The sequence below is a fragment of the Halyomorpha halys genome, unplaced genomic scaffold (genome assembly GCF_000696795.3).
Source record: "Halyomorpha halys isolate HHAL.00 unplaced genomic scaffold, Hhal_1.1 Scaffold71.1, whole genome shotgun sequence".
NCBI classification, from domain to species: domain Eukaryota; kingdom Metazoa; phylum Arthropoda; class Insecta; order Hemiptera; family Pentatomidae; genus Halyomorpha; species Halyomorpha halys.
The window spans coordinates 148,188-174,784 of record NW_027107476.1 but is presented as its reverse complement, the minus strand read 5'-3'; the positions used below and the strand labels follow the sequence as shown (position 1 = coordinate 174,784).

Sequence of the window (26,597 nt, the reverse complement as noted above, 5' to 3'; positions counted from 1 at the left end):
CATTGCCTTTTGGCATTATAAGGTTAGGTGAGGGGTCCATTGAAGGTTGTTACTTGGACATTAGTTTTAATAACAGAGTCGACTCGTAGTAATCGCTTAGGAATAATATTTAAAGAGCGAGAGTGGAGATAAATACTCATATTTTCTGCATGTCCTAACGTTGGTGTCATTTATGCGCTAGTAATTTTAGCAGTAATTGTAATGTGAACTGATACGACTACAACTGGTTCAAAACTACATAAGAAATTACTGTTTTTAGAACTACGGTTGGGCAAGGAGGTCATTTTTTCAAGATCATGCTCAAACAGCAAATTTTATTAAATAGGGTTGACTCTCGGTTACAATAACAGAATGAATAATTATCTGCCAAAGCCGGATTCGAACACAGGCCCTTGGAGTTAGTAGCATAGTCTGAAGTAGGTCGGTTTGTCGTTAGGTCGGAATTATCTCTTTGAATCTCAGGGCTAGGGAAAACTCCAAGTTGTTTTTGTAGCAGCCCCTTTTGAGGTTAATAAAGAAGATTGGCTTGAGATATTATTTATTTTTTTAAGAAGCCAGATAATTCTCTTTGGTAGCCCTCCTTTGGAAGGGTAAATTGACCCATTGTTGTCCTCCTCCCCCCGTTGTTGTCACTAAAAATTACTTGCAATTTTCGTTATTAATTATTTCTTTTGAACAGATTATGCCCTATCATCCTCCTAATTCATCACAAATTACAACCCTCTTATTCTAATCTTTTTATCTAAATTTAATCTACCCTCCGAAAAAAAAAATTGCAATAGGGTAGGTTTTTGTGCTGTAAACAGTAAACAGAAGGAGATTTTGTTTACGAAGAGTGTTCCATTTTCAAAAAAGAAGCGATAGCAGTCGTGCAAACAGGTTCCAAAAAAAATAATAAATACAAAACAAAGTTATATCTATTGCGTCAAAATGGGTTGTTGGACAAAGAAAAATCTGACAAAGCAGCTCATTTATCTAGAAAAGGAGAAGCAGCAGGAGTATGTAAATGAAAATTGCCTTTGGTTAATTAGAATCATGTGTAAAATAAAATACTGCAGATAAATTGGATGCAGAGCTTAGTTAGAAAATAATCCGAACCAGGAGAAATAAAACCTCATTGAAGTAAATGGATAACAAGCTTCAGAATTTCTTCGAAAAATAAAGTTATAATGTTCTTATTGAGGGTAGAAAACTGCAAAATAAGGCGAGAATACCGAACAATCACTAAATTACTGCAAGGATATCCAAAATTAAAAAATATATACTAAAACGAACATAGGCTTTTAGGTCATCGAGATAAATACTGAATGATAGTGAAGAACAAGACTCCGCTCTGTTCCTTTTATTATAACATAATTTAAATTATGCTTAGGTACCTGTTTGAGTCCTCTACCCAAAATTATGACTTAATTTAATTAAATTAAACATTTCCACAATTTTTTTCAATAATGAAGCGTAAATTTGATTCAGGATCAAATCGGAGAAAACTTCATGTTCTTTTTCTTATTAGCCTGAGAAGCTAAGTAGTACAAGATAAATAGAGCTAAGGAGTAGAAGATAAATATGTAAATCGGTTAAAAAAAAGGTTTTCAAGATGTCACCCGATTAACGGTAGTTTCCCGTGCTAAGCAATAAACATTTAATAAAAGTATCAATCATGTTTTGTAGTCGTTCCTTATTTCTCTTTTTTCTACAAGGCTAGTTATTCGTTTCGAAACTGTGAAAATATTTATAGGATAGTTTATCGTCATAAGAAAACTCCAAAAAGTTTGATAAAAATCGTCCAGGTGGAGTTAACTTCAACATTTATTTAATGTATACACAGGCTTTTGATCGAGTCTGGCACCCAGGTCTGCTATACAAGATCCGTAAATTCCTACCCCCCACATACTTCCTCATTATCCGTTCTTATCTCTCCGACAGATTATTTCAAGTAAATTACAACGGCGCTTATTCGTCCCTATTCCGTCAGTCTGCTGGTGTACCTCAGGGTAGTTTCCTTGCTCCTATCCTTTATACAGTTTTCACAGCTGACGTCCCAACTCATCCTAACACTATCCGATGATACATGTCTATTGTCAGTGAACAATGATCCTTACATTGAATCCCAAATCCTTCAATCCCACATCACCACCCTTGAAGAATGGTGCCAAAATTGGAGGATTAAAATTAATTCCAATAAATCCCACCAAATCCCATTTACCCTTCGTCATAAACCAATAACCTCTTGCCCTACAGTATTCTTTAATAATACCCCACTTATTCCTGTCGAACAGATCCGTTACTTAGGACTACATCTGGACAAGCGACTGACATGGAATCCTCATACAAGACTGAAAAGTCAGGAAACTGCTCGTCGATTTCGACTATTACAACATTAACTAGACAAACGGTCTAAATTGCCAATCCATTACAAAAAAGACTACGGAGTTGAGCTTTAGGGTTTCACTAAACCATCAAATTCTTCCCGAATCCAATCCTTACAGTCCAAAATCCTTCGTAAAATCATCAATGCTCCTTACTTTGTCACATCAGTTTAAGTTAATTAATTAAGTCATCCATCAGGACCTCAATGTCCCATATGTTGCCGATTTGGCCAAAACCAGATACCATTCCTTCCATGGAAAACTTCCCAACCACCCAAATCCACTTTCTAACCTGGCTTCTCCTTTATTACCTAATAATCCTCCTAGGCGTCTGAAAAGAAGATGGCCTCGGGATCTTCTCCTCTAGAAATGTTATTAGAGTTCTATGGGTAGATTCTCCACATGTTTGTATTATGTCACTATCTCACCTACAGCAAATTTACTTGTAGTATATATGTTATACAGTTTAAATAACAATAAAAAAATTATTAAAAAAAATTTCTATACGATGTCCTTATTACTAGAAAACCAATGTGGAGATTTTATTTCTTCCTTCATTAGGGGGAAGTAATTTGAAATATATAGACTAATAGTACAATGGTACTTTAACTTATATACATAATTTACAAGTGAAGAATGAAGTTGAGAAAATACTGTTGGACTGGGGAAGCTGGAGGTCAAGTAGCTAGTTCTATCAGGGCTTGATCACCTCCTCATAAAATAGATCACACCCTGACTAAGTAAGTACTGGTCTTCAACCAGTAGTTCTTTTCTTTATTTTTACAAACTACCGAAATAATAAGTTTTATGTTTATTAATTTAAATATCTTTATGTAATATATTAAATATATTTAATATATTACATAAAGTAATAATACTGAGAAAAGTAAATTTCCTTATCAATATGACATTCTAAATCGAGTAAATATAACGTCCATTTTACTCAGTAAACATAATTATTACAATACTACTCTTTTTTTCCGCATTCTTCAATAAAATAAATTAGTATATCATACAGCTTTTACCGAATGTTCTCCGATTGATTGCCTTGTGGAATTATAAAATGTTGATATCAGTCCAGCTCTGGTGGTACAGTCTATCTGTACCCAGAGGCTACGCCATGGAATTTATTGAACGTGAAGGGACCGTTCCGTTGCTATCCTTGGGTGATGCAATATCGTAAGGAATGAAGTTCCACTGAGGTGCGATTATTGCTAATTAAAAACTATTGGAAGTAGTGACCAATAATGAATATTAAAGTTTTGGGAGTGTAGACTAAAACTATGAATATTCATACTTTTAATCATGATAATAAATACTATATAATAAATTAAACCCAACATTTTAAATAATAAATAATACTAAATTATATATTTACTTGTATTAACTCTATTGCTATTGATGTTTTTGTCAATGTTATCAGGTAACATAATATCAATGCAGGTAGATTTAATTCAGATAAGTAAATGAAAAGCCACTATTGAAAACACGTTTAAAAGTCATCTGAATTTATTTATTATTTATAATTCTAAAGGCTTGTAAAAAAATAATATTGGAGGATTAATTGTTGCCTGATGTAAAAGATTATGGGAATATGTTCTAGGTGGTGGTCAATTATATCTATAAAGATAAAAATAAGTAATTAAAGAATACGATCAAATCATAAATATTTGTTAGTTTAAAAATATAAAATTTGCACTTTAACATCGTGAGGATGACCATCGATTTCTTGTCTAACGTGATTTGAACGTTACATTTTTATATTCGGTGAAACAAGAGTTTAAAAGGAACCTACGTTATTCTTCGAAAGTTAGTAGTTTGCCTTAATATAGTTCCATTATAGAGTTCCTACATTGAGGATATTACGTAGATCTTATTCATCAGGAAGAAGTTTGAACTAAATATACTCTTATTAAATTTTTAATTGACGTTCAGTTACAAAGTTTAATGATACCCGAGAAGATTATGTCTTATTTATAAATGCGAATAAAGATTTTAAAGTGAAGAAGGAAAGTTCTCAACTATGGGATAAAGTTTTAAATAGTAGCGTTGCAGATGGGATCATTATAGACCTTGCTTGACGTCTCTGGTGGCCGTCAAAGCTCGCGACCAATAAAACCAATTATACAAACAACTCGATAACTGGGAGCACTAAGTTTTGGTACTTATAATGATGAGGGCCCGATCTGGTCTGATGGTACTCCGTTCAAGGGCTAGGCCCCAATCACTTTCCAGTAACTGCTAAATAAGCATAATTGGACGTGGTTCCAGAATATTACTGTATATTTATTTTTTTTTTTAATAAAAAACTTCACGATCAAAAGTTGGACAATTTTTTTTTTAGAAATATAAAACCAAATATAACAGAACGCCTGTCAAGAGTTATTTTCAACGAAAGGAAAATTGTCCCTCATTCTTAACAAGTATCACTATACGTTCTATACATACCCGTTGGTTAGAATATATCCTCGGGAAACATTACTATATCCGGAAACATTTTCATATCCGGCGCAAGTGTATAAAATGGTATATTTCTGAAGTTTGGTTTGTTGGGAGAGCTATCTTGAAGTTAATTTTTATTGCTAAATACGTTTTATTTATTTCAAATTATCGTAAATAGTATCTCCATCAAATTAACAAATTCCAGGAAAGTTCCTATTTACGCACTTAACCAAACTTACCTACTACTGTTCTAATTTCATTTTTAAAAATCTCTTGTGATAAATGTCTGTACTGTGTTAAGGTTTGGAATGAAATCTTAATAAAAATATTTCATATTTTTTTCTTTTATCGTATTATACCCGTAACAGGCTGTAGGATATTTCGAACACATTTCAAAAATTGTTGTGGTCAAATATAAACCCAAAATAAAAAAAAAGAATTTTGGATTACTTCTGAAACTTTGAAATTTGCTAAATGTTAAAGTATCTTTTCACACAACCTGGCTAGAAAGAAAAACAGTTTAGTTTTTTTTTATAATTACTATTGTTATTTGATATAGTTTATTTTCTTATCTTGTTTATAATATTAATAATTCTTTTATTTATTAGATTAATTATCTTTATCCTGATAAAAGGAACTCTTAAAATTAAGAATTGGACATCAATTGAATGTTAAACGATTTTCTAAAGTTCATTTTACCACTGTTGTTGTTTATGGCTTTATTATAATGGTACATTATTTCCTAATCAAAAGGATTCTATATTTTTAAATAAAAATTGTATTAGTAGATTTTGGGTTGAAGTTTCGCTTACTAGAATTTTTATCATTATATCTTTTGTGATGATGTTTTTATTGAAAATTGGGACCTTAAAATCCAATCCCTCCGTCCATCATACTTTCACCAGCCACCTTCTTTGCAAATCCTCCATCAACTCTCAAAATACCGGTTCTCGGTCTTCTGGTTTATCAACAGCGGTCCACTGAACATTAACATTAGACAGATCATTTATTATCAGATCCTAATTCTTATGAAACTCAATCTGTACTTTCATTCTTCGCTAAAGAACACTTCCCACCTTAAAATCCCGTATATTCCTTCACTTCCTTTTCATCTAGACCCAAGAGAAATTAAAATAAGGTTTTCTAATTTAGTATATTTATTAATTAATTGTTCGAGAGTGATTAATATTATTAATAACACACCTACAACTGATCCAATTTATTTTCAACAAATTTTATTTCAATTCTCCAACGTTTTGGCCCTTAGGCTATTATCAAGGAGATAACCTCAATTTTTGTTTGTAATATTTCACTAAAAAATTATTTAGCACTAATCGGCCAATTGCCAATGCCATATAATAAAAAAACATAATCTCAATTCATCAATATCTATTCTTCTATCAAATTATCTTTATCATTATTCTAAAGAAAAATATAAATATCTAATTTTACACAATGAAATTTATCGTAGTATGTAAAGAGGAAATTGCTGTTATGTAACCAGAAAGAAAGAAAATATTTCTTACTCTCTCTACTTCCCAATATTTTTTTATTTACAACTATGTTTCTTGTATTCCTTGTTTAGTTAACCTGTTATTGTATTATAGATTGAAATTTTAATTTCACTCTCAGCCTATATTAGTATAAATAGTACAATAATATCTTAATTGGAATGATTGATACAGGAAAACTCTAAAACTCTACAATCGAGTTTTCGAAATTGTTATTCAAACTGAACGATACATAATATTAATTATGTTACTTTTGATGAACAATACTTTTTACTTTCACTCCTCTAATTTTGTTAATTTTTATAATATTGTCTTTGTTGATTGTTAAAAAAATATTAATGATTTATAAAACAATAATCAAATTTTAAGATGTGTTTTTTAGCCAACTTACTAACAATTTCAAAGACTTTATACTGAAAAATAGCTATGAATACTCTTAGTGGTAAAAATTATATTTTTCAAATGGTGAGTGGGAATGTAATATAAAAGAAAAATGTAGGAATCATTTTCTAATTTTGATAAAACTTCCCGAGAATGGATGTATATTTTCCTTGAATATTCAAGTAAACATGGTATATTTTTGGACCTGTATTCCCTGGCGTTGGAAACGAGGCAGTATAATGAAGTCTTAAACTTTAAAAGTGACGTTGACTGGTTGAAGGGGCACGAGATCCAGTTAATAAAGAAACTTTTGATCAATATCGCTATTGACGGGCCGAGCTCATGAGACGCCACAGGGTTAGGAATTAGATCCAAAACACAGAGGGGAGAATTGCCGCCTGATTAACGCACCTGCCAGTTCGTGCGCCACTGATGGAATAGAACCCATGTTCCATAAAGGCTATGTATTCCACGGATCCTAATCAAATTATATAGCTTCTCATATTCGTAACTCTACTTACTGTATTATTCCATGTCCATGTCAAATCATGCGAAAAATCTAATGTGGTGCGTGCATCACATAACTCTCACTTAATACTCTAAGATCAATATAGATTGATGTTGAAGTTATCGCTATTAATTTGTTATTTTGGAAAAAAAAATCTGAAGATTAGAGAAGGTGAAAGTTATGAACAAAAAATTTTAATTTTTATGTTATCATAATAATTTGTATTTTAGGGTTCTACGAGGTGGGAATAGAATATTTTTTTCTCCTGCCAAGAAGATAACATTTTAACAAAAGATAATGAAGTAATGATATTAGCTAATCATATCATTCCCGTTCGTACTGGATGTTTCTATTTTTCTCTTTTTTATTATTTATAAAATTCTCTGATATTTGAATTTATCTATTATTTAGTACTGCTAACAGTCATAACTTTTTTTAAATAAACCTAATAATTACAGGTTTTTACGATAAAACAGCCAAAAAATGTTAATTTTTTTAAAGTTAAAAAACACAATTTAGAACATTATCTTGGCCAAAAAATACAAAATTTTAATTTTTTTTGGATATCGGTCATAATTCCTAGCTCCCTATGTAAACATAGCCTAAAGCTGTATATAGAGGATTACTATAGAAAATAAATCATTGTTATTTATTTTATTATTATCACATTGTTATTGTAAATTATCGATTATATTCCAGTGTGAAAAATATAGCAGGATAAAATACAACGCCGCATAGTGGTGCCAGAGTGGAAAAAAATTGATTTTTGAAAGCCCCTATCACATCCCAGACCTATATCCGTTTTAATATGTAATTTCAGTTTCGAAAATTTTTATTTTTATTTTTTTTTTATCTAGGCTGTTCCCATAGACCATTTGCGAGGCCAAACGTGAATTTATGTCGAAAACTGACCTTCGAAATTTTGCACGATTGCAATATTTTCCTTTACTACATATTCCAAACATAATAGTTAAGTAAAAGTAAACATTTTTATTTTTTATTTTATTTATTAATTATTAATTTTATTTATTAAGTATTAAACATTCTTATTTTAGGATATCTCGTAACCCTGCTTAACGAAGTCTACTTTGACGCCGACTTTTTCAAGAAACTCTTGTTCGATACGTTCCTTTTCGTTTTCGTGCATGACTCCTGTGTCTTTTGTAGCCCTCCATTTTTCAAAAATTTTGTTGTAGGTAATATGAAGGTTGTATTCCATATAGTTGATTCTGACGTGTAATGGAGAGATATCAAATTCGAGAGCACTCACATTAAGAGGGTTTTGTAGTATTTTTGCGTCCTTTCATTGCGGTGTTATGATCGGATAGGCAGATAAAGGCAGATGATTTTTGTTCTAATCTTCACTTTAACACGTCTAATTTAAAAAGTGACCATTCATATCTCGTAGGAAGCCAGAGCTTTTTTTGTAATTATAGCTCAGTGCTTATTTAAAATTCGTAACTTATAACATTGAAAAGCCCTCTAATTGTTTTCCCAGCTTGACTGATGTGTGGCTTAATTGAGCCATCATGGTTGAGCAGGAAAAAAATTGGATAATTTTTCTCTTCCTCTTTTACAATTATATGTCACTCATTTAGAGTAATGTGTAATTTGGTCAAACTTCCATTATTCTGACAGTAGACCTAAATTAATGGAATTACTCTTGAAACAAGGAAAATCCTGCTATTTCTAGATCCTATAGCTCATATAGTGTGAGAATCATAGACTAGATAATCGAAATCAGCGCATTAAAAATCGATTTTTTTTCGCTCTAGCACCGCTGTGTGGCGTAGCCCTACGTACTATGCTACTTTAGCTGGACTGATATCAACACCTTATAATGCCACAAGGCAATGAAAGGGAGAAGACTCAGTAAAGAATATATAATACATTTCATGTATTATGTATGATGTACTAATTTTATTTTAATGAAGGGTACGAAAAAAAATCAACTCATGAAGCGTCAGGGGTGTATTACATTGTAAGGAAGTAATGCCACTAGACCAATGATTGAGCAAGCAGTTGATTTGGTCAGAATCATACTAGACCATCAGATTTTTCCTTCTTCAAGGGTACCAACTTTACCAAGCCTCATAAACAACGGAAAGTTTTTCGAACCCACAGGGTTGAATCACGGGTACAGTAGCAGAATAAATATATGTCAGTCGGATTAGAACTCGGATCCTAGGAGTTATTAGCACAGTGTCTCACCACTGAGCCACCTCGCTCTTAATATTTGATATATTGCATAAAATAAAAGATAATTACGACACTGTTTGACTTTATGTGGACAATGGTTAAGAGATTTGTGTGCATGTGCATAATTATTCGAAAGATATAGTCATACCAAGTTCATTTTTGTTTTAAATTTATTAGATTGTATCGAATGGAAAAAAGAAACTGCAAACTGTTTTGACAAGAGCGTACTTTTAAAGTTATTTAGTTACAGCTAAAAAAATAATGCTAATTTCCCTTAAAGTCCGAAATGAACGGTATTTTCCACAAATGCAAACTTTATATGATGAAACCATTTTTTCTTTTATTAATTACAGGGAAGGAATAAAAATTTGACACGTAGAACTCAGTGTGATTTCTTGAAATCAAACATTTTTCATTAACATATAATTGTTTTTATTTGTTGTTTACAATTTTTAATTGTCACTATCGCATCTTCTAGTCTCATCTTATGATGGTGTAGACGGTGTAAGCGACAATGATTATTTTGTTTTATGATTATGAATAAAATATCATCATACATTATCTTTAGGGAAACTATATATGTCAAACAAATTTGTTATGAACCATGTTCCTTTAAAGTATTGCATGTTTTATTACCATTAAATCTCTCTCTGGGTAAGAGAGAAGTAGCAACACAAGCAAGGAATCTATAGAAGAGCAATCTATATTTTGTAGCAAAAGCAAGTTGTGTGCACAACTATGCAAATGTTTAAATGTCATGAGTGCAGCAATGAGTTGTACTCACCATTGCGAACACCCGAATTGTCTAACTGGCAAGGTAGGGTGAAAATACATTTTAAAAAAATATTACCATTAAAAGAATAAATTACAATTGTAGAATCGTCATGTATGAATGATTTTTGTTTCCAATGTAATTGCCTATGAATTTTTTATTCTCCAGTGATTTTTTTTTGTATTTATGATCCAATTAATATTAAATATTATGCTATTTTATTAATATTTTTAAATAAAGTAATATCATAGAAAGCAGAAATAAAGTAACGCTTGCATTGAATATCCTTCCTTGCCTTCTGACGATTCATTACTTAGATAATTTTTCCTTACACTCCTCCTGTCTGCTTCGGATGTTTCCAGTTGTGCGTCGATTAGAATTGTAACGATCCCGATGTTAGGAATTCCGAATCAAGTGTTAGTGGGAAGAGTTAAACAGAGCCGAAAGCCTTGAGGCATTTAACTGAACATTAAATCAATGCTCTGCCAATTTCCCGAGTTCTGCTCGACGCCATGTCAGAGTGTCTCTATTTCTGTTCTAGTTCTTGTACCTTCAATCTATTTTCTTGTAAGACAGACCAGCTTATATAACCTATTATTAACAGTTTTCAAATATTTAATTTATATAAAATATGATTCTTAGGATATCTTTCTGAAAACCAGTACCAGTCCAAAAGAAGTTCTCAAAAAAAAAAGTGTCTAGATAAAGTGTTGAAATAAAAAAATCTCGAAACCGACCTGGATTGTAGCATTATCGATAGTTCATGATATCGGCTGACAACTACCAGATCAAAAAACATTTTTTATGGTTTATTTGTCATATTTTCTGTTTATTTATTCCTCTCTTCTTATCTTCTCTTCTTCGTAATCTTAATAAACGTTTTATCCATTCACTGCATATTTTCCCCTATTGCACAGGAATCCTACCGATTCTTTTCAGATTTACAGGAGATGTTGAGAGAAGATCCCACAACAAAAAACTTTTTCACTTTTTAAAAACCATTAATATCTATGTTCACACATAGTCCAACTCTAATTCCAGCATGTATAAGTGGATGCATAATTTAATATAACAATTTACTCACTACGTCAATTTTAATTGTAACAGTAAATATGTAATTGTAATTGTAAACTTCTCACTTTGTAATTGTGATTGTAAATTTGTAACTTTCTCACTTTATAGTTGTAATTGTAAAATTGTAATTTTCTCACTTTGTAATTGTAACTTTGTAAATTTGTAAATTTCTCACTTTATAATTGTAACTTTGTAAATTTGTAACATTATCACTTTGTAATTGTAACTTTCTGAACGAGTCAATTGTAATCTACTAAATTTTTAAACCCAGTGCAAATGGGGTGAAATACTTAAATAAACAAACAAATAAATAAATATTTTCCTGTTTCATCATGGAAGTTTTCGTAAAAATTAATCCTTATATTTCAATAATAAAATTATTTGCTCTAGTTTTATTACATTTTTCTTTATTTCCTTCGTTTTTCAAAAGCTATTTGAGAGTCCTTACTAATCTTTACTATGAATAATTTTTTAATGATTATTCTGTTAAATTTCTATTAGGGCATTCTTTGTATTAATTTCTACCTAAAACTTGACTATTCTTTAGTTTGAGATTCTTTTGTTATTCTCAATAGGTTTTTTTTATTTCATTTTGGAGCTTTGTAAAAGTCAGCAGTCTCTTTGTTTCCCTTAATAGAACTACGAGTGTTAATTTTTAACAACACTAAAATTATTTCTTTATAATTTGATCTATTTTTTAATTGTTAGTTTTAACGTAATGCGTTTATCTGAGTTCATTAGACGAGGCCATTTCGACCTGGAAAAGGTAACAGAATAACGTTAGTCTTTATCGTACTTTATTATACCTGAAACATACGCATTTTATGTTTTCAGATTTTAAGAATTTTTTTCAGACCATGAAGAAAACAGAAAAGCAAAATTCTTTTATATAACTTGCAGGAGTAAACTATTATTGCTGATAAAAATTGAGAAAACAATGGTTCATTTTTCTTGAAATTAAATTATAGGTTTGATTGTTAAGAAATTTTAATTTGTTATAGATGTGAAGTTTCCTCATAATAATAAAAAAAAAATGGAAATAAAAATATTAGTGTAATTTTTATGTTAATTAATTAATTAATTGTTTTGTAACTAAACAACAAAGATGCGAAAGAGCTGATTGCATCAAACTGGAAAGCAGTAGCCCAAGGTAGACAAGCGTGGAGAAGGCTGGTTCCAGTGGTGAAAGATCTACTAGGTCTGTAGAGCCCAAGTATAATTGACAAAGTTTCATATAGATAACACCAGCCTCTACCAAAAAACCTGCTTTCACAAAACTCCTAGATCATAATTAGATAATTTCCGTGCAGTAAATAAACCGAAAAACATGTAGTAAAAACTCAAAATCGTCCATTAAAAACTCAACATCACTATATATATCACCCAAATCCTGCAATAATCAACTTTTTATCGTATAATTAGTAATAATACTAATACATGGAAGACTTGCATAACATTGTTTATTAATCAAATTAAGCTCCCTAAATACCTATTTATAAAAACTAAACTGCCCAGATAACCTATTTTTTTCCCTTTAATAATTAAAGAGTTATGAAGAAACTGATTGCACTAAATGATGAAACCTGAAATTCAACTTTTCAATTTCTTAAAATTACCTTAATATTAAGTTTTATTAAAAAATATGCAAAACACGATTTAGAAAAGAATATTTGAAACTTTAAAGCAAATTTCAATTTTTAATTTCTTCCAAAGTTTTACATGTATTCATATTGTTTATTAATCAAATCAATTGATTATTTATAAAAAATAATATAAATATGTAATATAATTGTTGCGGCCAACAGATCGGTAATCGATTATTTGAACATATAATTTTTATTACATCAAAAAATAAAATAAATCCGCCCTCTGTTCTGACTTTTTAACGTCTCCATTGTCTCCTCACTCCTATTGTAGTGAACTTCAACATAGTTTCCAGCATTCTGGCTATCTCCTTCTTCTTCATCATTTTAGCCAAGGTGGGCTGACTACTTCAACTCATCCTCCACGAGGACAAAGTGGGCGAACGTACGTTCTTTTGTTGATCTACCTCCACTCAGGACAACCACAACCGTGGACCTATCAATCACCGGTGATATTAGACATTTTTTTTCTCTTATGTTCAACCTTCATTTAATTTTTTAAGTAGTTTTAAGTTGGGTTACATTTTTTTTTTCTAGTTTATATGTGGGTATATCGATTTTTTTACAATTTAGTATGTTCAATTACTTAAAATATAATAATAACAAGATTCGGCAGTTCATTTATTTTATTTTCAGCGCCATTCACGGGTTGGGCTAGCAAAGGTTCCTTTTGAACCCCAACCAGCCGTAACAATGATAATATAATTTAATTCAAGCATTAAATATTATAAACAAACATTTTTTTATTAGTTTAGTCGTAATTTTGAATATAAAAGAGCTAATAAAAATGACATATTATTTTGGAAACATTACAATTTTGACAGATCAAATAATACCGATGTGCTATTATTTTTTTTTTTGTCACTCCTTAACACAATTTTTCCTCAAGGATGAGATAAATTTTGTATAGTTGATATTAAGTTATTGGATTAATGTATTACAGAATTGGATTGTAAATAAATACAGAAGTTATATGTAAAATAAATTAACAAGACTTTTCATCAGAGCTTTGAAGCATATATTTATTGAATATTACCAGATTGAGGAATATGATCGAATTATGAAACAAGAATACTAAATGGAAAATTATATTGACAACGACCGGGCACACCGATTAAAACATAACCCGCCATTTTCAAGCTCATTGTTAGAATAATCTCCTTTGTGCGAAATCGGAATTAATTACCGACTAACTCTCCCTAAAATTACCTTAAGGAGGGAGGGAGTTGGCCTTTGTCTTAGGAGACAATCACCATCTCCTGATCCCTTAACTATGTGATTGGAGAAAATAGCTATTGTAAGTCCTGTATATTCTTCACTAAAAACATAAAGTTGCACAGTGCTTTTATATTTTCAAAATTTCTCTTACTAAATGTTTAAATTTACTTATATATATATATATGTCTACATAAAGCTTTGAAACCTTAATAGTGATATAAAAAATATAGTTAATTAATAAAAATTGAAAAAAAAAATCATTTAATGGCAATTTTTCATAAAATTATTCAAATATTACTATATATAAAATATTGAATAATATATCCTAAAAATACCATACTATACACTCAATAGCAAGAAAAAAACAGGAAACTTAATATTTCTGATCACAAAAGTAAATTATGGTTAATATATTTGTTTTGTTTGTGATTTAGTTAGTACAATTAGGTTTGGGCTATGTGCGCTCAAATAATCCCTTCAGGATCAGAAGAGAAGGAAATAATCACTTATTCATTTTGAGACAGCCGAGCTCACCTTACTGTAAATATTAGTATTCTTGTTTCATAATTCGATCATATTTCTCAATCTGTTAATATTCAATAAATATATGCTTCAAAACTCCGATGAAAATATTCTTGTTAATTTTTTTTACATATATAACTACCATTTATTTATTTACATTCCAATTCTGTAATACATTAATCCAAAAACTTAATATCAACTATACAAAATTTATCTCATCATGAGGAAAAATTGAGTGAAGGAATGATTAAAAAAAAAAAATAATAGCACATCAGCATTAGTTAATCTGTCAAAATTATTATGTTTCCAAAATAATGTCATTTTCTTTTAGCTCTTGCATACTCAGATATCGACTAAACTAATAAAAAAAAAATTTATTCATAATATTTAATGCTTGAACTAAATTTATCATATTATACACATATAAGTGAATGCATGAGAATATTTCGTTATTATTGTTACGGCCGGTAGAGGTTCAAAAGGAACCTTTGTTAGCCCAACCGTGAATAGCGCCAGAAATAAAATAAACGAACTTCAGAATTTTGTTATTATTATATTTTAAGTAATTGAACATACTAAACTGTAAAAAAAATATACATACAAACATATAAACTATTAAAAAAATTAAATGAAGGTTATTAGCATATTTTTTTAATTATCAGGTAACAGACATTAATAAAGGACCTATTCTGGTCAAAGATTATGGTTCTTTCGAAAGAAGATGTCGCCTGCAGTGAGAAGGCTAGATGAAGAAAAATCTGGAGCGTCCGGTAGAATTGTGTTACGCAGTGGTTTCCAGCCCAACAGGGGTTCCGTGAGCCTTTTACAGGGATTTAAGAAATAATAAAAGAGAAAAAAAAATGAATAAATAAACTGAATAATAATAATATGTAAATAGAGGTAGTGTGACTATGAATTAATTTTATATTTATTAAAAATTTATAAAAGAATGTCCTGCGAGCAGTATAGGCTTCAGTCTTCGGGTTGAGGTTGGGTTTCCCAGGTTGTTGGTCAGTGCTCCTTTAACTATCGGTAACTGGGAGTGGAACTTCATGAACCGTTTTTGGATATAATCCTCTATTGACTCCACTTGTATTTCGCGATGCAATTGGTTATTTAGTTTTTTCTTTTTAGTGAAGGATGCCGCTCCCCAGATTTCACAGCCGTACATCAGCAGTGGCCTGAGGATTGTTTTAAATATAAGAACAGTTACACATTTGGCATAGTTGTTATTGTTTGTGTATCCTATCCTTTCTTAATTTTTACTGAAAAGAAAGGCTTTCATTTTCCTACTTCTGCAAAAATGGTTCCAACGCCAAAAAATGGCTGTGAACTACCCTGCGGTGATTCATTTTTTAGGGAGGTTTTCCTAACAATTTCTAGAAAGACATCCTTGGGAAAACGATTGTTTGTTGGGAGTGGTTTTATTCACTGGCGTGTCTCTCTTTGATCTGTAGCACTCGGACAGTCTAAAGACGACTAGGAGAGCGATTTGCATAACTTTAGCCTTTCTGGGTAATCATTTATAGGTATAAATTTTAAACGAGAGACCTAAATTTCTATGCTCGATTGAAGGAGTGTTTATAGAGGCTGTGATCACGTTTGCTCCGTTTATTTCATGTAGCATAATGCACTACTCTAGAGACCCCCCCGAATAGTTCCTAAATACTTGGCATAAATGAAAATTTCTATTTTGGATCACCTCAGACGATCTCCTGATATAAATCCAATTTGGTATTTATCGGGTAACAAGACGTCTTACCCTAAGACTAGCTTCAATGTCATTGTTTTGTAATCGTAATTGAAATGTATGAGTCTGGGTTAAGCCACTTCGCTCGACAGAAGGAAATACTTGCCGTTATCAAGAAACCATCATGTGTCAGAAAACCTGACGTAAATGAAGACTTTTAAAATATCAACTTATCAGTTTTGTTTATGGCAAACTTTGTTTAAATAACATATAAAGAAACTAAACCTATATGATATCATAATAATATTTTTTTTTCTGCTGAATATATAATGTAAAATGAATTATTAATTCGTATTATCTAAATGCTTATTAATTCTAGACAAATATTTGAAAATAAAAAACACAAACAAATTTTGTTAAATCCGAAATTTTACATGCTAAAATTTTCAATATCAGAAATGATCAAAAAAACACGCTAAATTTGATTAGCTTGAAATAATTACGATACTATACAGCTCGAGGATTACATGCCATTTTTTATGATACTATGATGAATAATTTTCCAGCGGTTATTTTAAACATCATGTTTATTTTTTGATAAGTTAAACAATTGAAATTAAATTTCATTGTATCATAATTTTAATGATATACGAAAGGTAATTTTATACAACCATTTACAAAGCTTTTCCAAGTGAATTCCAAGAACATGGTTTTCAGGCAAACGTCCCGTTTCCAGGTATCCCCTCAATTTTAAAATACATTCCAAGGAAAGTGGCATGATTGTATGGGAGTTCAAAATGATATACTAAGAACTTTGATATAATTTTATGAGAATTAATTTTGTACTTTCCATACCACCTAGGTAAGGAATGTATCTTAATAGGGTCAAATTGGAGTTTTCAAAGGATTTCTTTGTTTCAAAACACCCTTTTGTGAAAATACAAAAAAAAAAAACTTATTTCCAGTCATTGGTTACGATTATCCCTTTTGGACCGATTTATTTTTGTCTTAGAGTATTCAGTCTCACTGGTGAATGTAACCGGTCGCTCAAGAGCTGAATATTTTTTTTTTATATAAACTTTTTTTTTATTATTATTATATATTAAGCGGTTTAATGATTTTTATAAAAGTTACCTAAAATGTTCTCTTTCAAGCCCTTTGGTATTTTGTTTCTAAGAGAAACACCAGAGAAAGAATTGGTAAAAACGTTATAAAGGTAAGAAAATTTTATATATGGAAAATGATTATGGTCATTTATAAGTAGTAAAATTTTCAGTAAAAAAAAAAAAAATCATTGAATTATCATAGAGATAATAATTATTAAAAAATAGTACATTTAGACTGGTAAACTATATTTTAAAATTTAAGCTGAATTAATACAAATATCTTTAATAAAAAAAATGAATGGAGGATAAAAAATATAAGTATAGAGATATATCTCAGATATCAGGTTCATGATTATTGGAAATAAAGCTAGAATAATTTCAAATATTTTAGGGTAAATTTCAAGAAATTAGTCAATATTGTGTTTCCGTTAGAATTCATATTTTGGATTAAAAAAGGAGAGACGATACAACATAAAAAAAGGTTTAATAGAGCACATAGAATATATATTTATTTTAATCATGTCAAAGCTTATCATTTATTTGATCGGAATACTGAATAAAAGAAATTTTTTATGTAATTTGCAGTGCACCGAATGATAGGGCAATGGCCCAAAAATAAATTTTGGAAGATAATTTTTCTAATAAGACATTTTAAGTACATACTTAAATACATAGTTATTATCTCAGATATAATCGTCATCAGACGTTATCGAAAGTATCTTGGATTATTATAAAAAAAATCACAAAACTGGAGACATTGCCTTAATGGAAGTATTAATTATTGCAAAACTAACCACTAATGAATGGATTCATTATTCCTCTAAGACGAAATAAATTATAATATTGTATCTTCATTTATTCCCACTGTTCTGTACTGTATTTATAGCCACCAGTGCTCCTTAATAGGAGAACGAGCTGAGATTCTCTGCGCAATAGGGCCAGGGCACAGATGTGAGAACGAATTAATATTATTGCCGAATAAATCTCGACTAATGAGCGTGGAGACTTAGACCGGATTATATATCTTACCTAGTTCCGGCTCCCTTCGTTTTTATTTGTCCCTTCCACAAATGTTTTCCGTATTATTTTTATTGTGGTGATTTAAAACGATACTTAAACTTATTTACAGCTTCAACATAATTCGATGGAACATTTTTATCTATTTCTTTTATAAAATATTTTCTTCAATACTGATAACTCGACATATTTAGCAACAAATGAAGCTTTAATCTGACATGTATTTAAATGAAATATATTATGTGTCATATATTGAAGTAATTTGTTAATTTTCATTTCTCACCGACTGGTTTTACCTAAGTTATTCTCGCTTGTTAATTAATGCCTTGTTTGTACACCCGTGAAGAAGTTGACAACTCGATACCTAATTAACCACGGTCATCAACTTCTTTGTGGTTAATAGGGATATATTAACCTATTACTTAGTGTAGTAACAAATTAAACAGATACAATTTGATTATTATATAAGAATAAATTATTTTAGGTAATAGTGCATAAAGAAATATTTATAAACATGAAAGAAAATATTATTTTCATAAAAGAAAATTAAACTGAAACCTAATAATAATAATCAAATTTATAACAAGCCAAAAAAAAAAGAAGTTGGAACTTTTAATTACATTGGGATCTGTCCGTGCATTACTCCAGGTACCCCGGTTGTATTTCTAAACGAAACTTCAAATTAGTGTAGAGGGGGTTCGAATCATGAGACATTTTATCTTCAGACCAAGATTATTCGAATTTTTATTAAATCAAGTATTAGTCCCTGGAAGGGCAGATCGTATTCATGTGCTAACAATTATTAAATTTGAAATATAATAAACAAGTTAAATAGAGGTCTATTATGATGTTATAGCTTATATGGTGAAGTGGTGACAGATACGCTGTCACGTCTGCGTCTTCCTCCATCCAGATTGTTGTTGTTGTTTGTTAGTTTTGAAAGGGCGTTTAACAGCCTGGTCATCAACGCCCGTTGGTTGTTGGCTTTGGTAAGGCCTAGTTGTTTTAGTCATAGGTTTGGTATGGTGTATACTGATCCGCACCAATTATAATTAAATTTGTGGCAATTATAATTTGTTTAATAATCGTAACGATATTGGAAAGGATGGTGAAAAGCAGATAACTGACTAATTTTAAAAATAAGGCAGGTTAAATAGATAATTATAATAATTAAAGGCTGGTTATTAAGTTAGTCTGATGGATGAATTTAATGACTTTTACAATTACAGATTCGTCGTTTCTCAACGCCATTGAGACATTTGTTGTTAACCCTAACTGGTTCAGAGTTGATGTGTAGTGACGACATTCTTCAAAAATGTGTTTGACGGTCAGATTGCTATTACATTTTGAACATTTTGGAGGTGCCTCTCCTGTTATGAGATGGATGTGTGTCAGTCGGGTATGTCCTATTCTGAGTCGGGTGATCACTACTTCTTCACGGCGTCTACTTCGGGTTGATGTAATCCAGGGCTTCACATCTTTCTTGATAGGTTACCATCCAGATTGAGTGGTTGGCAAAAATGGTGAAAACCATGGATACCACCAGGGCCTTGTTTCATAATGAAAGCTTTAGTATTAGTTCATAGTACAAGTGAAGAAACTAGTGTGGTAATAATACTAAAACTTATATTTTTCATGATAGGGATAACTATTAGTGATATTACAGGAGTTAAAAAATACTAAAGTACGTGTTACTATTGTACAAGTTTGTGTAATTGAATTAAGATAAATCTACAAGACTAATAGTATTAGTTTGTACTTTATTATGAAACAGGGCCCAGGTGTTGAAAATTTCCTTCTCGATCAGAGGCCGGCTAGCTAGGGCGTTGTAGTAGGAGCTAGCCAGGTCCTATCTTGCATGTCACAATAGGCAATATCCGGCGCCATCACAGTAGAAGAGTTTTCTGTCTCTTCCGGTGTCCGCAGCAAGCGGGGGCATCAGAAAATGAGACCCCTGACCCTGACTTTATACAAATAAAAAAAAGGGCAGAAAATATAGGATTATGTATTACGTCACGTATTATGCCGTTTTCCAATTTTAGGCGCTTTTTTAATATTGCTGGATATAACTATCTTAAAGTCTCCTTTTGCCGTTTTAAATAAATGTTTCAAAAGTGATATAGGACTGTCTTGAGGGTATTAGTCTGGCCGGTTTGCCGGGAAGGATTGGGTCATTTCATATGAAATCACAGTTTTATAAAAACGGTTATTCAGTGACATAACTTTTTATGAAATCCAAACATTTTCGATACACCTTCAAACTTATCAACTTTGTATTCGCAGAACTCAAAAAATCAGGGTTTTGTAAAAAAATGAAATCAGAAAATGCGTTTTCGACCTGAAAATCATTAAAAAAAAATTATTTTTAAGAATTTCCCAATTTCTGAACAGATTAAAATCTGTAGGAAATAAGTCCGGTGAATAAGGTGGGTGTGGAAGGACTCCCCGACACAGCTCGTTCAGTTTCTTCACTCCCTGTTGTAAAACATAAGGTCGGGCGTTATCGTGTAAAAGTAAAGGTATCTTCCGATAAACCAATGCAGGTTGTGTTCTGAAAAGTTTATGATGCATTATGTCAATGCGATCTCGATGTGTAGATTTCACCACTACATAAAAAGAAGCAACAAATTATTCTTGCCATGGACCACCACACAGAAACCAATAGATTTTTTTTACAAATTCGCTTTTTGGATGTGTTCCGTTCTTTCGTGGATATTTAACCACTGATCTGACCGATGCATGTAGTCATATGCAATCCACTTTTTATCACACAATTATCCTATCATGAAATGGCTCATTTGTTCCCCTAGTAAGCAGTGAAACGCATGTCTCACAACCCTGCCGCTCAATAAGATCGTGAGGTGACCGCAGATCTACTTTTTTTACTTTAAAATGGTCCATAAGTGTCGATAAACTGTCAATAAACTTGTGCTGAAAACCCTTTAACTGTTTAGTATGGGGTGTTCTTCCACAGTAAGCCTAAGTTCATCGTTATCAATTGCTGGTAAAGGTCTTCCTCTGGCTTGGTTGTCCAAATCTCTTTCACCAGCCAGAATGTTTCCAAATCTCCGGTGAATGGTAAGTTTGTTAATTTTGGACAAAAAATAATATGAAACATACTTAAAAATATAGCTAATGGAAAATTAAATAAAACTCACATTGTGCCTCCACTCGATCTTGTAAACCGGAGGAACAGCTTTAACTTTACAATCGAAGTAGACATCATTCCCTTCTCGAATCTCATCGGCCTTCAGTGAGGTGCCCAAGCTGATTTTAGTCTCAGGAACATCTGCAATCAAATTAGAAGAATTTATGAGTATAGTTTAACGAGAGCATATTTAAACATGCATTTCAAATGTTTTTGTTATTTAGAATCAACACCAAAAGCTTATGAAATACGTGATACGCCCATGCAGGAATTGAACCAGCTCACAAAACTCTGCTCTCAATTAAGAAATTTTTTAATTGGGCCTTCTATTTATTTTAGCGTATTATCACTGAAACCATTGTAAATTCACTTTAAAGCACTATTTAATCAGATGTTGAAGGTTTATGTATAAATATAGTCACATTGGATTTTGAATTTTATTATTATGTAGGTCCATTGATGCGGGATTCACGTATATTTCGTAATAATTCTACAAATAAAATTTGGTTAAAACAAAATAATTAAACATACTAAATATAAAATAATATAATACATTTGTGAACATGATTTTTGAGGCATAGGAACCGATTTCGGGGAAAAAATAACACTTTCTTGGAAGCACTTAATTTCTAAATGTCATTCGATGAATTAATGTTTTAAATTTAAAAGTTATGGTTCTCAGACCAGTAGTTGTTATCAACCGTTTTGTATTTGTTCCTGTATCCAATAAGATTCTAGGTATATCTATCAATATTTTTAATTCTTAAAAATGTCTGAATTTTGCTTTATGAAATAAGGCATTATCTATCATCCATTTTGAAGTTTTTTTTTCTTACAACTAAATTAGTCTTCGAACGTCTTTGATTTTCTTCTTTTTTTCCTCTCTGTCAATTCCGTATAGCCAAAAAACATTACTAAATGAAGTTGCTTGCAGAGAAAATTTAAATAAATTATTGAAAGATTATTAGTTGACCGTATGCGATGATTGCAGGAAGATAGCAGTCAAAAATGTAAAGAGACGTTTTGCCCCGCTAAAACCACTATTATCCCTTCTGGATTCAGTCCTGCTTGGTAGGCCGAAATGTCAGTTGCTAATAAATAGTTTTTTCTATTAGATCCAGCTTTTTTGACCACCAACTACGTCTTCCTAAAATTAAATAAACTATGCATGTATTTAATTATATTAGAATATTTGTCCACCTTCAACCTCAGTGGGTACGGTTCTTTTAATATAAAAAAAAAACATCTTTGGATTAGATATGACTGCATATCTATAATCTGAAAACGACCAATTTGGCCAATATGTCGAAATTGTTCTTGGCAACTTTTTTAGAAAAATAAAAAAAAACATTGTAAAGAGTACATTCTAGAAATAAATCACTGTTAAATTCAATGAGATCCCGATTTTTATTGGGGTAATTATAATATTACCATACTTGCATAAAGTATTATGCAAATTTTGATTTTAATAATAAATTATTTATAAATATCTAACATTTATTTGACCGCTTTAATAATTTAATATTAAAGTGGTCAAATAATATTAAATTATTTAAGTGGGGGCAGTAATATTATAAATTATTAACAATTTAATATGAGGGCAGCAGTAGCAGCGTGGCAACGCACCTTTCTACCAACCCTGAGGTTGCGAGTTCGAGGCCGGCCCTATCCGGGATTTTTACATAAAATTATACAAAACCCATTCACAGCCTCCCCCTGGGCATTTTTGAGGCCCGTTAGCCAATGGATGGCACTCATAAAAAATAGGCGTGGTAGTGACGAACCCACCCTACGAAAAAACCACGTCAACAAACGCGTGAAAGAAGAGAACTTAGACCTCCATGGTCTGTCGCCCATATAATAATAATTTATTATAAGGTAATTATAACTTACAACAAAAAATGAAATATTTAAGTTTTATGTTTTACTTACTAATTTATTTACTAGTTTATTTTACGCTCTTCCACAACTGACTTAATATGCAAGGCAAATTTAGTTTAAACAAACTCAGATTTATAATAATTTCTCGAATCTTGACGCTTTTCTAGCCTTCATTATAATTTGTGTTCGGAATTATAGATCACCAGCTCTTTGATCAATAGCAAGCCGTGCTTCTATCATACATTATGTAAATCTGATGTTAAACAGTGGTCGTGTGCTCAACTCACTTTAACGTAATTAATACTGCTATTCTAGGAGAGTAAAAAGCTTATTCATACATTTCCGTTTTGGGCAATTTTCCTGTTAGCTAATGATTTAAAGTTTTTAATAAATATATTGTCTTATTTAGTATTTTTTTTTTTGTGGACATTCTCCTTATTCTACTTATATTTTAAAGTTAAGCAGTTATCATTTCAGAATAAAATCTTTATGTTGTTGAAATATAGGCAATATATACAGGAAAAATAATTTTTTTTAGATAGATAAGTTATAACTAATGATGAAGTTCAACAAATTTCATACAGGACTAATCCCTAACTTTCCTCCGTGCGGCGTCGGAAGATGTGCCACAGAAAATACATTTGTGCAAACGTAAATGGAAGTAGTTGATTAAACTGATACGTTAAAAAACGTGTAAAATGCCTAAAAATTTTATCAAGATTATATCAGGGATTCGGATTACAGACGGGCGGATCCAAATTTCTTTCTAGTCTAAAAAGTAAAATGAGAGTAAAGATTTTCGTACCTGATAGCCAAAACTGTTTTATTAATTTTCTGCATCGGTCAGTATTTCTGTATCACTCTATATTTGGTTATATCACTCTTATTGATAGTTAATGATATATTATAAATAGTTAACAATAATGAATTCCAATAAGAAAAAGAAATAACGATAATAAAAATATTTTTAATTAAATCGATAATTTATAATTTTAACTTATTATGTATTTATACTAACTCCAAAACTATATTTAAATGAATTCAAAAAGGATATTAATAATGTAATTATTTATATTATTGAAAATAAGCTCTATATTTAAGTCAGTTAATTATGTCGTGTAAAATTCTGAGTTCCCTAAAACGCTTATATTTGGAGATTAAAGCGACTATACATCGACCATAAACATCATAAACTTAATTTATTTTAATATTGACCGTTAAAGATACGACTGTATATCATAAACAAATTTTTTTGAAACTTCATTCGGATTTAGGCAGGGCTGTCTGCTTAGCCCTTTACTGTTTTTGTTATTGTAATGAACGATAACGATACATGCCGGCCCCCTGCCATGTAAAATTATAGTAAATGATGAGTCACCTATAGAATTGTTGTCCTTTGTGAAATGTACATATAAACCCGGCTCAAAAGTGTTCTGTCACGGAGGCTGGTTATCCAAGTTTGAGGTTAAATGGAAACCCACTTGAGGTGGAAAAAGTATAAAAATATCTGGGTGTAATAATTAATCCAAGGTTGATCTTTGGGCGCCACTTTTCAGAAATAAGTTAAGTTAAATTTGGTTTGAAATCCACCTAGCATAATTTGTTGGTTAGCAATAACATCCCATGTGCAAGAAAATTAGAAGTTTAAAAATCAGCATTTCGGGCGTAGGTACAGAAAAATAGTGAAAATTTATTGGTACAGGAAAAAGCATAAATTCGAGGAATGTTATGGAGTTAATCTCGATACTTCAACCGATGCCGACATAGCGTAATGGAATCTGTGGAGGAAAGTAATCATAAAAAATGTCTCCTATTAAGTTTTTCATTGTATGAAGGCTTACATGCGGTTGAAACAGAAACGCCATATTTTAATGATAATTGATGATCTGGCATTGTTGCAGTCGATACTCTGGTGTAGAGCGGAATTACTCAATCTAAGTGTAAAACCTATGAGCATAACTGCCTGGTTTGTTACTCCGAAGAAAACGAAGAGAAGATCCACTTCTTGGCAACCTGTCACAAATATGGAGAAATTATAATAAATATTTTGGACAACAGACCTCCCAAGATCAATTATTCAGTTTTTTGAGAGGTTATAATTGGAGCAAGTATGTACGTTAAAGGCTACACTAAAAAGTTCAGTAAATACCAAAAGTTTTTTTCTTAAATTAATGTCTTGTGATTTTTAAAGCAAATAACTTATTTATTTTTAAAATTCTTGTTGTATATGTATTTTATTTGAGGAGCGCGGTGGCACTTTGTTAAGGTACGATGCTACTCCAAGGACCCGAGTTCGAATCCAGCTGGACAGAAAATTGTTTTATGATACACTGTAGCCGTGCGTCAACCCTGTGGGTTCTAGAGCCGTCCTAAGGACCACTCAGCTTCATAAGTTGGGTAAAAATCTGGCGGTCGAGCGTGTACTTCCTTACCAAGTACCGACTCCTGACCCTTCATGGGTTGTATTGGTACAGGTTTTATTTATTTTATTTAAAATTGCACTCAAGTTTTTTGTATAAATAAACACATTAATAAGGAAATGAAGTTTTGATTAATAATTAACTATATTACTAATGGTCAATATTTTTGTAATTGAGTAATAATTAATACAACATTGAATAAATATTCCAATGGAACGTATTTATTCCAAACTAAACTTCACAGGAGATCAGTGGCCTTTGAAGTTGGTTCGGCAAACAGCAATTTAATATAATTTTCAATCAACAGAGCCATGGAGTATCAACCGCTGTTCCTGAATTAATACAATTTCAGTTGTTTGCAGTTGGTCAATGTTCCAATCAGGACTACAGGTGCGAAAATTGAATTTAAATTTTAAAACTTTACAACTTATTGTGTAAATATCAAATTATCTTCAGCTACGGAATAGACTTCCCCGTATTGTTTATTATAGTATAATTTCAATTGCTGCTTAAATTCTGATACCTCATGAGTCAGAAATGTTTGTACCTTAAAAAAAATAAAATAAAATAGAGAGTCATTTTAGAGACATATTAAAACGAATTTGTTGGAAAAAGTTGTATAGGTATTTTGTATAATGTGTTTATTTTTACAAAACAAATTTTTAAGTATAGTAGAGGAAAATGTGCTCCTATGAGATA

At 31.0% G+C, this 26,597-nt stretch overlaps 1 protein-coding gene and 1 pseudogene across 2 annotated transcripts in view; one reads left to right on the top strand and one right to left on the bottom strand.

Moving 5' to 3' along the window:
* The window catches only part of side-VII (sidestep VII), a gene marked incomplete at its 5' end in the record, with an annotated part of 293,850 nt that overhangs the window by 121,548 nt on the left and 145,705 nt on the right, over window positions 1-26,597 (bottom strand). For both annotated transcript variants that reach the window (XM_067045798.1, XM_014438911.2), the window contains 1 exon segment: window positions 21,608-21,738. In XM_067045798.1, coding sequence (XP_066901899.1) covers window positions 21,608-21,738 — 131 coding nt within the window.
* Window positions 3,525-3,647, top strand: LOC136795398 (U4 spliceosomal RNA; annotated as a pseudogene).